Raw genomic sequence first — 15,626 nt, 5'->3', positions numbered from 1 at the left:
TTTATGGATAAAATTGTCATGAAATATTAATAGTATATTTTGTTCTTCGATTAGACAATGATGAAGTATTAATACATATTTGGTTTTTCAGAGTGTGTTCTTCGCATGGTGATTGCAGCTGGTCGTGAATCGTTTCAATACAATCTATAAAACAATCATCAATGCCTCAGAGAAACACTATAAATGTGAAATATATGAGTGAATTTTGTACAAACTACCACTTGAAAGAATTTGAACCTCATACATCAAGAGCACCCGATGAATTGAGGAAAAAGATGCGGAGGACTGAAGGAATGAAAGTGCCTCCTCCATTATCTGATCAGAAAGTAGAAAGGAACGAACGAGATGAGAGTATTTTTTTTTTAATTATCCAGAAAAGGCATTAAGTGAATAATTTCCTCTAAAAACGTAGAAAATGGATGGGGGAAAAAACTCAAGAGCCATCCCAAGAAAATAAATTGTATCTTTTAATAACATGATACACATATATTTTATTCAAACAAATTATTCGACCAGTACACGATTATGTTTTCGTAACTCAAAAAAGATACATCTAAGTCGGATATAAGAGGTATCTGGTACCTACATATAATTAATAAAAATAATATCACTTCAAGCAAAGAAACGTAAAAACTTACATCCATACAACACTAGACAATAAAATCGAACTAGGTATTCATATTGAATAGTTTCAATTAGTTTTAAGTTAAAAAGCATCACAATAGTTCAAACTGAAATAAAAGAAGAAAATATTCAACTCAAATTAAATTTAAATTTAACTTTCATTCCTTGCTCGATGCATTCACGATTCAGTTTCTGCAACCGAAACTTGCGCATTTGCTCGGGATCATTATTAAACACCTTTTGCAAAAGCTTTGTCAGCTCTATACGAAGCATACTGTTAGCTGGCACATGTTTATCAAACTCGACCATTCTTCGTATTTTATAATTTTTCGCTACTTGATCATCAGTAAAGTACCATTTCAAGCATTTATTCAAAGCGTCGATCAAATCATCATCGACGTGCTTTCGCACCGAACCAATATAACTATCATATACTTCACGAATCATTCTATCAAATGCATCGTCAATGGAGAATACACTTTTGAATTGTTTAATTTTATCGTCACCATCACCAATATCAGCCAGACACCATGACGCAAATTTATCAATACTGCTCTCTTTACATGTCTTCCAATACGAAGTACTTTGAATATTATTACGAAAACAGTTCAATAGACGTCTCTTAAAAAGTGTCAATTCTTCCGGCATCAGCAATTGTTCGACAATTTGGCTCGCGTCATCGACACATCCATCATCATTCCAGGGATACTTGTTAAAGATACTAAAGAATTCGACGAATTTCTTTTCGATATTCAAAATCACAGTCGTCTGCAATACTTGGTCATCTTCATCGTTCAAGAATATGTTTGAGATGAATTCATGCAACTCGTTCCATTTACGACGATTAGTAATAAATATGTGTGTCTTGATACTGCGCGACTTTAATAATCTCGTAACAAATTCCCTTCTAAAATCAATATTGGGCGAATAGATTTCCAACATGAGGCGTAAGTTTTCAAAGTTCATCTGGTTAACTAAATTAACGCTACGCTCAAAGGTCTGCGATAGACCCATAACCTCATGTTGTAATTTAAGTCTTTCGTTGATATCGGGCAAACATAATTGTATCACATCGATCATAAGCGGAGAATCGGCGAAGTATATCGTCAAATCTTTCGTATATTTGCGCAGCGCTTCTTCCCTACAATGAATCTGAAGCAACTTTAAAAATTCATACAAGAATTCGAAGCTATTCGAGGAATGTCTAACATTTTGAAGAAAAGCTTGAAAAATATGATTTCTGCCCGACTCAATAATATGACTTCTAAAATGACTGGGAGCTGTATTCCAAACATCACCGAACAAACGCGTATCTTTTTCACAGGAAACGGTGTTTGAAAATAAAGTCTTAATCAATTTTGCGAAATCATTCACAGACATGTGATCTTTATGCCGCATCCAAATCGAAAGGGCCAATTCCGGCATATTCAAGTTATAAAAATTCATTATGATACTAACAGGTATTCGAGAAAATAATTCATTTTGTTCAAAGTATGACATTTTGGACAAAATTATGGGTTGGAATTCGTACACATGACGAGATTCGGAGTTTTCAAACTTATAGACTGCTATCTCAATTCGATCATTGCCAACTAACCGATTCAAAAAATATTCAAAAGCTACTAGATTATGTCGTCCGCATTTTTTAGCCATGCTATAGTCGACTGAAGGACTACGTCTTGATGCTACTCGATGCAATTCATTTTTCAAGCGGCATATCCAATAAAACGCCAGAGAATTGAGTCCGAAATTCCCCCTTTCAGTAGGGAACTTGGAAATCACATCAGATGAAACGGATTCCAACTCAGTTTCCAAACAATATTTACACATGATTAAGAATTTCTGCATGTCGCTCAATTCGGCCGCATTCACCATTTTCAACGCAGTTTTTTTATAATCAATTTTACCATTTCCACACCAAACCAGCCAGTTAGCGTTTAGGCGTTTGATCTGATGTTTTTTGAAAGTATCTGAGAAAGTTTCATTGTCCAGTATGAAGTTCCTGTAGAATTCCACATATTCGTTATGAATCTCGTGTAAAGAATGTTCAACGACTTTCTCTATAGATCGGGGTATTTTCAGGGTTTCTACTACTTCATGCACTTGATCGTGATCTAAGGAGCTATCAAAACGAGGACAATTTGCAGCCAAGTCGTTCTTCACACTGTGTGAATATCTACTGTACCATATTTTCAATGCCACTTCAAGGGATGCCAATTGTACCAGAGTAGGCATGGGTGTGTAGAACACGATCTTTTCATTTTCCACTTCCATATTGTTACATTCACTGCCTGTGAGCTTTCGGTATCTGAAATTAAGTATAATGACTGAATCAAAATCTTCCTTTACACAGATAGTACGTTTACTCTACGGTGTTCTAAAATCTCGAGCGAGTTTCAAGCTTCATAGAATGGCAATGTTTGAAGCAAAAAATTTTCCCAGGTTTTTGATATGAGCAAGCGTATTAGTAGTCATAAATTTATACAATATGTACATGGAAAATTGCGCGAGAATGATTCAAGCTCTACTTTTATGTATTTCTCTCCTACAGCAATTTGTGATGCGAAATTCATAAGTCATCAAGATCCATAATTAAGGGGGCATGGCATACAACGAGAGGGAGAGAGGAAAATAACGATTTTAATGATTGAAATAGAAAGTGCTGATCAATAACAGCAGACACCATAAGATTCAACTTTGACAAACTCGAACTACAGAGATTGCGTATAGATTGATCAAAATGAGCATCCTATGAAAGAATTTGTACACAGAGGACTTTCTAAAGAAATGAATTCACTAATTGACTTTTTTTTGCCAATAAAAGACAAATGTGTAGAGGCAGCTTAAACATAGGAAGACAGTACTGGTGAAAAACGAGCATTGTTGGAAGAAGCTTACAAAGCCCATGTGCAAGAGAAAAGGCTGCCAAAATAATGAAGAATAACCAGTTTGAAAACGCTGATAATGAAACAAAGATGGTAATAGTAATAGCCTTTGATCTTGAAGCTACGATAATGTTTACAGGCATCACAATTGAATTTTGAAAAAAGAAAAGGAATTAAAGGATCATTTTTCATCAAAAAAAGGACCTCGATACTCATATTATCGATTTAAGGTGTATATAATTAAGTAGGTATAGTATAATAATATAATAAAGAAGAGAGCTCTCTTCAATTGAAGTTCAATAAATGACGACCTAGAAATGTATATTAAGAACAGTGGACCCTCAGAAGATGAGCAAACTACATCTTTTTAAGTTACATAACTTTCAGTCTGCAATTTCACCCAAGAAGAAGCGAGATCTGTTATCACTGAATATGAATAAAGATGGTGTAGGTAATACATCCAACATACAAAGATTCTTACATACGTTAGATTAAAAGCTTTAAGTTATATTAACGAGTAAAATAGAGAATGTCCATTAGAATAGTTCGATGTATTCGAGTATTTTATTATTACCTATTAATTGAACGTTTTATAATCGATTCGATTTATAATGAATTCCACAAAAGAGAGTGAAATTTCATTGAGCTATTTCATCCGGGTAAGGACGTAGCATCTTTCATGTACAAAACTTAAACCGAAGATTAGAAGACGCCAAACTGAATGAGCGATACTATCGCGATCATCTATTTCTTGATAGTGACCGCCCTTCAACACCGGATGTAACCTGGAGCGCGGAAGTCAACTCACTGTGGAAAAACACTTCCGAATCAACATTTTCTGTTGCTCAAGACTGCCAAACTAAAGAAAAGGGTATAAAATAAACACCCAGTAAGTATGCTTCAATTTTTTCCCCTCTTCATTTCAAGTCAGACAAAGAAGATCAAGTACTATTGGAAAAGGCATTCTAAGTGGCACAGGTGCAGTAGAAAATCGAGGAGATCGTAAATATCCAATATGTACATATATCGTGATAAAAAGCAGACTGTTTGTGCATTCCTCCGCAAACTGTCAGCTAAATAAAGTCATTATGGCCTATAAAGTCGCCATGAATTTATGTCAACCCCCTCCACCCAAATCGGCTCAGGGTCACCACTAATATTTGAGGGGTTAAAATTTCTCCACTGCATATGCATAGTATCACGAAATCAGATGTCCATAAGTGAAGCAGCGATGGAAAACTAAAAATTTTATTCATGATTTGAGAAAATTGGATTTGCAAATACCTACTGATCACGCCCTTTTCTTTGTGATTTGAATCATGATTTTCTGATATGTGAATCAATTCAAACCTCCCATAGGATGAGTATTGAAGTGTCCCATCTATCATTTAGTAAAGAAATAATAATTCCGATGATTCATTGTATTAATCGGTTTTATATCAAGTTAATATTAGATAATATTTATTTATTGATATTAAATTATTTAATAGATTTAATTCAATATTTTTATGGATTTCAATACATTTTATAATTAAAATTTTAAATAGTTTTTTAAAAATAATTATATGTAGTAAATAAAATTTTAATTTTAGGTCCTTTTAGGCCAGCAGTGCGTTATAATTAGTCCACTGTAATGGAAGCATGCCTCATCTTTAAACATTATACACTCTGTCTTCTTCTATTCAGATTCAGCAACTGAGCCTAGCCCACAAAGGCAATTCAGATTTTTCTCAGCAAATAACTTGGTCATTCTAAAAGTTTTGTTAGTCTGGAGCTCTTATTCCTTTGAGCAACGTTGCCATTTTTGCGCACCATTTTCAAACCCTTCATAGAATTTGTATTGACCCTGTATTTTGTGGTGTATTTTCACTTCGTACGTTTTGACACATTATTAGCAAAAAATTATCTACCAAATTACTTGTCAACACATGTATAAAAAGACTGACGATCAAATTGATCCCTGTTTAATTTTTACGGAACATTGCAATTCATAAAGAGTCAGTATATTACTCCTAAAATTTGTAACAAGTCATTTTTCTCAGTGATGACTTTTTGTCTTCTTGAAACAGTCAGATTTGAGTGTTTGAGATTTAGAGAGTACCTAGCTAGTAGCTACCTACCTACTGGATCTTTCATGATATGTATTCATCATTGAACACAAGACCCTTCAAACTTTCTACAGCATTCCCAAAAATGAAACCATAAGGTTTGAATCAAACAGCTGAAACTAAATATAATGCTTAATGTTTTAACATCGTACATACATACATCAGTATACGTCAATACATAGATCATGTAGATGTTGAGCTTTCACATCAAGTAGTTTTTTTTCACCAGACTAATGCTATCCATGTGTCACCAACCCCATCGCTAGCCGGGTTTTTACAACCCTGAGTTCAGGAATTGGCGCCACTAGGGTGCTCACATCAGTGTCCACATGTGGTCAAAGCCCTTCGCTAGCCGGGTCATTACAACCCTGAGTTCAGGGATTGGCACCACATGGGTGCTAACACCAGTTACATTATTAAAACTGTCACGATACTAGCAACAAACTGGGTGCATTTCTCTTGCTTTTGCTGTTGGCTGGCTGAGCACTAAGGAAAGATGCACGCTAGGTGACATTATACACAGTTCTGTTTCAAGTATTACTTGCCTCTCTGGAGAAATTTGGCCATATAATTGACACCAAGGAATGCTGGACATGAAAATCATTTGAGGGCACATATCGGGAAAAACCCAGTAGGTAGGTAGGTAGGTAGGTAGGTAGATACATCTTAATGCAAGTTTTAATATGTACTTTCAAACATATAATTATTATTGCAGATAAAAAATTATAAACAAGTTACCACTGAAGAAAGCTACAAAATTGCTGATTTTTTTAAAGAGAGTGTTGATTGTAAAGATGCAATTTGTGACAACAAAATAAACAAATGCTTCAAACTATGCAGAACATATTCAACAGCAATCACTGATACTGAGACATTAAAAATCGAGGTATTCAGCTCGACTTGGATAATGATTAAAGGTGAGGCATCCTTCAATTTGGACAAAATGTTGATAAAATTTGTCGCTGCTATTAGGGATAGAGTAGATAGACAGTGTGGACACTTCATACTTCAACCAACCCTGAACTAAGGCCCAAAAATCAACAAATTGAAGCCCTGAGTTAGTTGAATGAAATTAATTCTGATGCATAAATAAGTAAGAATCACATCATGCTATTTGTGCTTTATTTTTTTTCTTCAAATGCTCAATGATGTGGGGTGACCTTATTATTATTTTTTTTGCAAGTAAAACTGAATTGCAAGAGCTAACCTACAAAGAAAACAAAATTAATGCTCAAATATTTTTCATTTTTTTCAAATCATTTTACCTATTCATAAAATTATTTCATATTTTCAAAGGTAAAATGCATTGAATAAATACTATTTCAATCCAATAATCAAATTTTAAAGTGAAAGAAATTGAAATTTCATCTATTTTAAACATTTTGATGATTTTGTTTATCCATTTGGATTTTTTTCATCTGATAAAGGACATCGCTTATAAATCAAAACTACAAAGCAATTTTTTTTTTCATTCCCAGACTGAAGAATATTATTGAGTTCTACAAATAATCCAAAATTGTGCATTTCAGAAATTCAATGCCACTGCTAAACAAATTACTGTACAGTGTATAGCTAATAGAAAATAAAAGTAATCCACTTGAATTTATCGAAAACGCCTTCAAAAAATTAATCGGAATTATCGGTGGAAATTATTTTAAATGAATTTCAAAAAGTAATTCAGAGTAATGCAAATTTTCTGAGTGATGAACCGCTCCAAATAAATGTTACTAAAATTATTGTGCCTCAAGGGAGGGGGAAATCAACTCATCTAGATATGTTACCATATGACGAATTTTGTGATTCAAATAAATGGTCCATCCATGTGATCAGAAATAATAACAATTTATGCCTACCCCAGGCTATAGTTCTAGGTAAAGCTTATTTTGACAAAAATTGGCCAAAACAAAATTTGCCTAAGTAACAAGCAAAGAAATATAGCTTGAGATACAAAGAATTATGCAGGCTAGATCGCAGTGATAAATTGAGTGAGGCAGCAAGAGATCTATGTGAAGATGCAGGCATAGTGATTGTCAAATATGGAGGGGGTCCTATCGAGCTCCAAAAATTCTAAGATTATCTATGTGATTATAAAATTAATGTTTATGATGGTGCAGATCATCAGAGGGAAAACTCTTGTATTTGAAAGTGATGTACAAGCTACATAGTACATAAATCCATAATACATGGACTAAAGTACTGTAGTCCCTGTAACCAGGATGACTAAAAAGTCACATTTGGGATTTCTATCACTGGCATTCTGGTTCTATTTGTCAGTGGTAGTACAAATGGCGGGGATGGACTAAGTGCCACTGAAAGTGAATTTATTAGTATTATTATTTTAAATAAGTTTGCCCAATATCATAATCGGGTAATTTCACATTGTTTTTTTTTAAAGGTATTATTATTAGTATTATTGTTTTAATTATTTTAAATAAATTTGCCAAATTTCATAATTGTGTAAATTTCAAGTTTTTTTTTCAATAATTTTTATTATTATGATTTTGTTGCAGCAATAGAATAGTGTACCTCAGTAGCACAATATGTGTCTACTGGAGGGTCTCAGTAGAGCCAACGGACATAAACTATAGCTGTTTTGAAATGAGATCAATTCAGAAAAGTTGTCCTCAAACGTCGTTTGGGCAGACAGGCAACAAACAATATTTTAGCCGCATTCAGGTGCGAAATTCCAACTTTGCCTAAAGATTCAGGAGCCTTTTTGTTTACACCGAGTAAAGAAGTAGAGATTATAAGAAAAAATATCAACAAAAAGTTCTTCTACTTAGGAATTGAAAACTGTCCAAAAGTTTCCGAAAATTTCACAGGATACCTGCAGTGGATTCCATTCCTCTTCAATCTGATCATTCTCATAGAAAACCTATATGTATTTAAGGGGTATCAAATTATTTATTCAATTTGTTTGACGATTGTTTATATTGATGTAGGTATATGAACTGTAGCAAGTGTTTTTTGGATGTCATTATCAGCAACAGATAATTTCATGGTCCTTCGGAAGCCCGATTAATTAATTTTTAGAGAAAATCAGTCTTATGAAAATTAAGTTATTCGAGTCTTACACCAAACAGCGAGGCACAGCAAAGGCCCAATTCACCAAAATGAAGTCATGGATAGAAACTGAGAATAGATCAGCCAATTTATCAAAACTCAAAACCGAACTAGAAAGTGTTTGATGATGAAGCAACAGAGAAAGAACTGAAAGCAGTATCTTCTACTGCAGTCTCCACCAGTGCTCATTTAGCGCACAACTCGATTGATCGTAATCCTCGTAGCAATAGAGGAAATTGTCGAGTCAACCCCAACAGAAGCGTAGGTTTCAATTCATTTTGTTAGTTTCTTTAATATTTTGGTAGTGTTTGTTTGTGAATCAGATGGAAGGTTTGATCGGTTCCCTGATGAACAGATTTAAGGCTGAGTTAGAGCAGATTGTGAAGTCGGCTAATGTTTGGGTAAGTATACATACAAGTACAACAGAACAAAATTCAAAGATAACACTAGGCAACGGCATATTTGTGTTCGGGTTGAAAATGGGCTTAATCGATAGTTTAGACCCTAAAACAAAAAACAGAGTGGGGTTTTTCAATTTGAGTTGTTTTTGTAGTCAGGAGAGATGCTCAAAGTTGCAAAAATGACCGTTTTTGCCCTATTTCACAAGTTTGTGGCGACATCAGTATTATGTTTAAAAAAAAACCAAGGTCATTTTCGGATTCTACGTATTTTTTCAAGTAAATTACTTTCCCTGATTTTTGATGTTTTTAAGCACATATGGTATATTTTTATTTGTACCAAATTTTAAAACTCTGAGCGCGCAACGCTGGCGTTACTCCACCACGTAATCGTGGCGCGGAACTTTCTTCACCCGAACTTCAAATTGAATTTTTCGTAGGTATTTAGAAAAATTGGTCTTATGTGCCTTAAACTTCGAAAATCAAAAATCGGGGAAAGATGTTTACTTAAAAAAGTGCATAGAATCCGAATATGACCTTGGTTTTTTTTTTTGAAACATGATACTGATGTCGCCACAAACTCGTGAAATAAAGCAAAGACGACCATTTTTGCAACCTTGATCATATCTCCTGACTACAAAAACAACTCAAACTGAAAAATCCTACTCTGTTTTTTGTTTATTGATTAAGCTCATTTTCAACCTGAACACAAAAAAAAAGGCCAAAAAAAGTTGCCTAGTGTAATAAGAATATTTCAGTTTTTTTCCCCACCATAAAAAATTACTTCATTCTCAAAACTGTAAATAAAGAAAATAACACAAAAATGAGAGAACAAAGGAAAGAGTCAAAATTATAAATATTGGTTTATTTGTTTATCATCTTATTTCATTATCTTACATTACAAGTAGCAAAATAATTTCTCTTTTGTTACCTTCTGTTCAAATACTTATAACAAAAACTTTTTTATTAGTTTTCATAAGGTTATAACGGTTACAACACTGTTATTGTCAATGATATTCTGTAATTTTCTCTCGGACATGATACATATATTTTTTTCATAGAAAGATTCTTTCATTCATGTTACCCCCACATATTTTTATTCAATACTTCGAGATTTTCTTCTTTCAGATTTCATCAACTTTTATTAAAATATCAGACACTTTCTTCATAATTTCTTTGTTTAAAAAATTTTCAATCGACATTTGCAACGTTGCAGGTGCAATTCAGAATACCCGTCCATTGTCTAAAGAAATATGATTTTCCAACCAGTACTTTTAGCGACAATGTCGATCGCAATCTACAACAAACAACAAATGGCCAAATTCTATTAAGAGTTTCGGTTCAACGCTTATTCACCAACCTGCGCACTGAATTATGGATCACTGACTATCTGGTAAGTACAAAAAGGTTTTTTTTGAACTGCCTACAGCCATCAGCACAGCAAGAGGACGGTTGTGGACTACCTACATTTTGTAAATTGTAAGTTTGAAATGATGTCCACAGGGTGAAAATAAGACAATTACATTGTTTTTCGTTGGCTTTTTTCTACAATTCTGAGAGGGGGGCAATCGTCCCTCAAGGACAAATTTTTCTCTTCCCAGAAGACAGATCTTCCACTAAAAATTTATGCTTCCAGGTGAATCAACGTTTTTTTTCTATTTTTTTGTCGAGTATTGCAGTAATAACACAATGCAAGTGAAAATTGTGGAGGCTGACACAGATTTCTTCGCAAAAAACACTCAAAGTAGAATCTTTTTTTTTAAACCGTAGTCGACAATTTTACCCTACTTGACTTTCAAAATACATATTACATGAATAATGGCACGCCCTTCCAAGAAAAATGTTTGGAGTTTTTGTACTCCTCTGATGCAAATATCAGACACCAATAGGTAATGAGGTGACAGACAAGGGTTGAAAAGTTGCAGATTGGGAAAATCGAAAAGTTTTGATAGATAGTAAAAAGAATCTCAAAGTTCTTCAAGAATATCGTTCAAGGACATTTAAAAAGTGAGCTCTGCAAAGAAAATGTGACTGCGTTCTACTAGACTGAAGAATAATTTCGTAAGAACGGAAGTGCTCATTCATAAACTGAAATATCTGATTCTTAAGGTGTGATATCGACTATTCAAAGTTCGATTTGTAACAACTATTCAAACTAGACTCGGATCATTATGTCCTACGAGTAAATCTGATCTTTTTTGCTTTGAATTTTTTAATACTTTCTTCATCACCATCAGAAAACCACTTCAAAAGCACATCCAAAGTTGACTCATCTTTTTCCTTTAAAATATTTTGAAAAATATCTATATTTTCAAATGCATCTAATCTACGCAATTTGTACTCTTTCGCTCCTTCAACACCCATAAAATACCATTTCAAACACTTATCCAAATCGGGAAGCAATGATCTATCAAAATCGCCACCATCGCTATACCAATCGCCAAACCTGTTGAAATATTCGTTAAAAATAGCATCAACGGAAATAGTCTTTTTGAACTCTTCCACACCTCGTTCATTACCAACACACCATGAAACAAACTTATTGAAATACTTTTCCTCGAACCAAGGCCAATAATCTATATCAATAAGGCCTTTTCGAAAAGAATTTAAAAATTTTTGCTTTATAGCTTCCAACTCATTCGTCGTAAACACTGTTCCGAGCACTTTGTCCATTCCGTTCAAACTATTGTCGTCATTCCAATCATTAAGACAGTCGGAAGCGTATGACATGATGAATACTTTCTTTAAATTCAACGCTGACGGAGCATCGTTTAGGTAAATATCGTCGATAAAATCGTTGAATTTTGTCCATTTTTCGAAGTCGGTAATATACATCGGCTTTCTAATTTTATTCGACTCAAGCAGTCGCTTCAGATAATCTTTGGCCATGTTCTCATCAAGAGAATAAAACTGTATCCTGAGTTTCAAACTTTCAAGGTTCGAATCATTGAATAATAATTCGCCTCGAAACATCATTTCATGCGACTCCATTATAGTCTGTCTATACACACGCTGATCATCGGGATCAGGCAAACATAAGTTGATTATCTTGTTCATTGAATTTGGATCAACAATATTTGATCCGAATTCGCTGGCATTCCTCAAAATCGCATCCTTTCTAAAATCTTCGTTTTTCATCGATAGAAAAATATACAAGAATTCGAAGGCAGCCAAAGAATGATTACACATGAAAAAAAACGGTCGAATTATTTCATCTTCCATGGTCTGAATAACGTGATTTCTTTGCTTATCAGAGGCTGTTTCCCACATTTCTATCAACAAACGCATTTCTTCTTCAAAAGGCACCTTACGATAAAATATTTCATTCACAACTCTAGCAAATTTTTCAACTGGCATTAGATGTTTACAATGTTTCCAAGTCCACATTGCTGACTCGGGTAAATCTAAACGAATCCAAAAATTTAGCAATATCTGATCGGGTATGAGGGATAAGACACGCTGTTGTTGCTGACAGGACATCATTGAAAGCGTTTCTGCTTGATTAAGACATGCACTGTGATCATTGAATCTATCTACGGCCACAGTTACTTGATCCTCAGTACCCAAACGATTCCAGAAGTACTCGAAAGCAGTCCAATGTGTGGTTTCACACATTACAGCCATTACAACGTCGACCGAGCTGAAATTATTCAACGGTATTTTACGCAATTCGTTTTTCGAGTAGCACATCCAATAATACACTAAGTAGTCTCGTTCGAGAGTCACCTGTTTAATAAATGATTTGGGAAGCGTACGCAGGGGAAATTTACGTATTTCATCCTCCATACAGAACTCGGACATGATGGCGAATTTCTGCACATCTGTCAACCCCGGAGTAGCCAACATTTTCGGACCAGTTTTACCGTAATTGATTTTACCATTAGGAAACCAGACACAACAATTCGCATCAAATTGCTGAATCGTATGAGATTTCAAATTGTAGGAAAACATTTCGTACTTGAAATGTCTTATCCACGATCTCATTTCACCATAAACCAACTCTACGAAGTTCTTAAGCACTTCCTCGATTGTTTGGGGCATTTTAAAAGATTCAACAATTTTATTACATTCCTCCCAATACTTATCTTTAATACCTAGACTGTCAATCAACTCGTCATTTGACTTCTTTTTGAATTCGTTGTAATTTGATCGAGCAATGTAGCTATACCATATTGCAAGAGCCGCTCGATAAGATGCCATCTCTTGTAGGGTTGGAAGCGTCGCATAGAATACGAAACGATCCCCGAGTACCTCATTTACTGCAATCGTCTCATATGTGTTATTTGATGCGTTCATCATTGTGACCTTGTGACCCGTGAGTGATCTGAAATTGAAATTTCTCTCATAATTTTATAACATTTTGAGTAAGTACATGAATTCTAAAGCTCAAACAAGGCTTATAATGAATGTTGATAAAAAGAAAATTTTTAAAATAATAACTCAAAAACAGTGAAGAATGTTTAAAGAATGGATTACTTCAGGAACTGAGCTCAAAAAATGACAAAATAAATCATACGACTCATTTTTCAGCTAATTAAATTTTTGACGGATTTTTCAGTTCTTGTTTTCTATAAATATTTACTTTTTGATAGGAATTAGATGCGCTACTCACGTTCTACAGTTAGCGGTACCTAATGGATTCCTAGGGAAATTCTTTTCATGACGATGTTGTAGACCCCGCTATAAAAATCATTTCGAAAAGCAGAGCTATTGTGCAAAATACTTCAAACTCGATCATATCTGGTATTTTTGCATAAATTTAACCAGAACATTCCAAAAAATCATCAAATTAATAAGCCCGTCCTAGATTGTCAGGCATTGTAGCCAAATTTTTTTTTTAAAAGTGACTTTAGTGACTTTCAGCAGTGAAAAAGGTGACCAATTTATTTTAATTCCAGCGTTCAGGAGAGCAAAAAATCGAAAAACAAAAGTAAAAAACGTTCAATAAGAAATCGGTACGATTCATAAATCACGAACCGAGATACATCACACTTAATACACATCTCACCTGAAAAACATTACCTACTTTGATTGATCTCCCCGGTCCCACAGGAAAATCCGTTTTTTTTTTCAAATGTGATAACGAGTAAGTTGATTAATTTTTATACGATTAAAATTTTAGAATTTGAATGATGTTTTTTTGAAGGAAGTTGATTTTGAAAATGAAAAAAGAGCAGGCCTAAGCGGGGGGGGGAGGCGAAAGCTCTTGAAAATTTGTATTTCGAGAGGCATAAAAACGATGTTTTGTTATGAGTTCATTTTCTGGCTTCAAAACATGATTTTAAACAAATAAATTTCCAGCTTGATTTTGAAAAAGAAAAGAAAACATGGGCTAAGGCTTTCGAAAACTGATGTTTCGAAAAGTAAAAATTGATGTTTTTGATATTCTGAAATTGTTTAGTGAAGAAAATTCGCATTAAATCCTTTGAAAATGAGTAAAAAAAAAGATAATTTGGATAGAAAACGATTTTTTTTATTCAAAAAGAAAAAAAATCAAAAAAGTGACTTTTTTGGAAGAAAAGTAACCAATAGTGACTTGTTGATGAAAAAAGTTACCAAAAGTGACTTTTCGCGGAAAAAGTGACCAAGTCACTTAAAAAGTGATCCCTGATCCGCTACGATGCCTGTAGATTGTAAACCAATGTATTAATTGTTAATTTAATTTTAATTTTACTCATTTACATTCAAAATGTTGACTTTCAAGTTTTGAGGCGTTATTAAACTGTGTTCTTGTTTTTCTTCAATTTACTCACTTTAGGTGGAATATATGTGGTTTTTTTATGATGAAAGCTGAGAGTTTTCATCGAAGTGTTACAAAAATGCATATTCCAGCTTAAAACTATATAATAGAAGAACACACAATATTCCAGTAATTCCTTCTTCTATTCAAACTCAAAATAATACTGTTGACTTGGATGATTTCTCCTCTGAGGAGAGAGAAGATGATTGTCCAGGTTCAGGAAACACCAAGTAGGTAAGAATTCTAACATCAAATAATTTGTGAATGTGTGTTCAATTGAGTGTTTTTGTTTGCAGTGTGCATTCGTTGCCCACATCAAATCCAAAAAAAAAACTATTCCAGGCTGTAGACATGGAAATAATTTCGTTTATAAAAAGCAAATCTGGCGAAGGACGTCGTTCCAGAAAGGAGGATAAGGTTGACCCCGTGATGAAGGCTTTTTTTCAGTCTTGTTACGCCTCGGTGAAGTGATGAATTGATTTGACCAATTGCAGGTGAAAAAGCTGATTCAAATTGCAATTAATGACATTGAAGAAAGAGCGAATAGAGAAGCGTTTGTGCAGCAGCAAAATAATTCGTAATTTTCATTTCCATATTGCTGCATATTCAGATTTCAGTAATTAGTTTCTTCAGTGTTTCCTGAACCTGATCACATGTATTGTGTTCTTTGTGTGGAGATTTTGGCAGATTTTCAAGCCAAGGCTGTGCACATGGAAATAAATAATTTCGTTTTATTGAGCACGGATTTTTCCCCCAAGTACCTGGCAACCCTGGGTAGTGAGCCTGTGTGAGATTCGGTGAACAAACG

At 34.1% G+C, this 15,626-nt stretch overlaps 1 protein-coding gene across 4 annotated transcripts in view; it reads right to left on the bottom strand.

Moving 5' to 3' along the window:
* Positions 1-453: 453 nt before the first annotated feature.
* LOC135836156 (uncharacterized) overlaps positions 454-15,626 on the bottom strand; it is a 32,215-nt gene continuing 17,042 nt past the window's right edge. For 3 of the 4 annotated variants that reach the window (XM_065350792.1, XM_065350793.1, XM_065350795.1), the window contains one exon: positions 454-2,932. In XM_065350792.1, coding sequence (XP_065206864.1) covers positions 754-2,898 — 2,145 coding nt within the window. In that variant the 5' untranslated portion in view covers positions 2,899-2,932 and the 3' untranslated portion in view covers positions 454-753. Of the gene's footprint in view, positions 2,933-9,922; positions 13,403-15,626 lie in introns of those variants that run through there. The other variant, XM_065350796.1, reaches the window with a different exon arrangement.

Source organism: Planococcus citri, chromosome 2, assembly GCF_950023065.1.
Source record: "Planococcus citri chromosome 2, ihPlaCitr1.1, whole genome shotgun sequence".
Classification (NCBI taxonomy): domain Eukaryota; kingdom Metazoa; phylum Arthropoda; class Insecta; order Hemiptera; family Pseudococcidae; genus Planococcus; species Planococcus citri.
The sequence above is the reverse complement of the archived record's forward strand: the minus strand, read 5'-3'. Positions and strand labels throughout refer to the sequence as shown.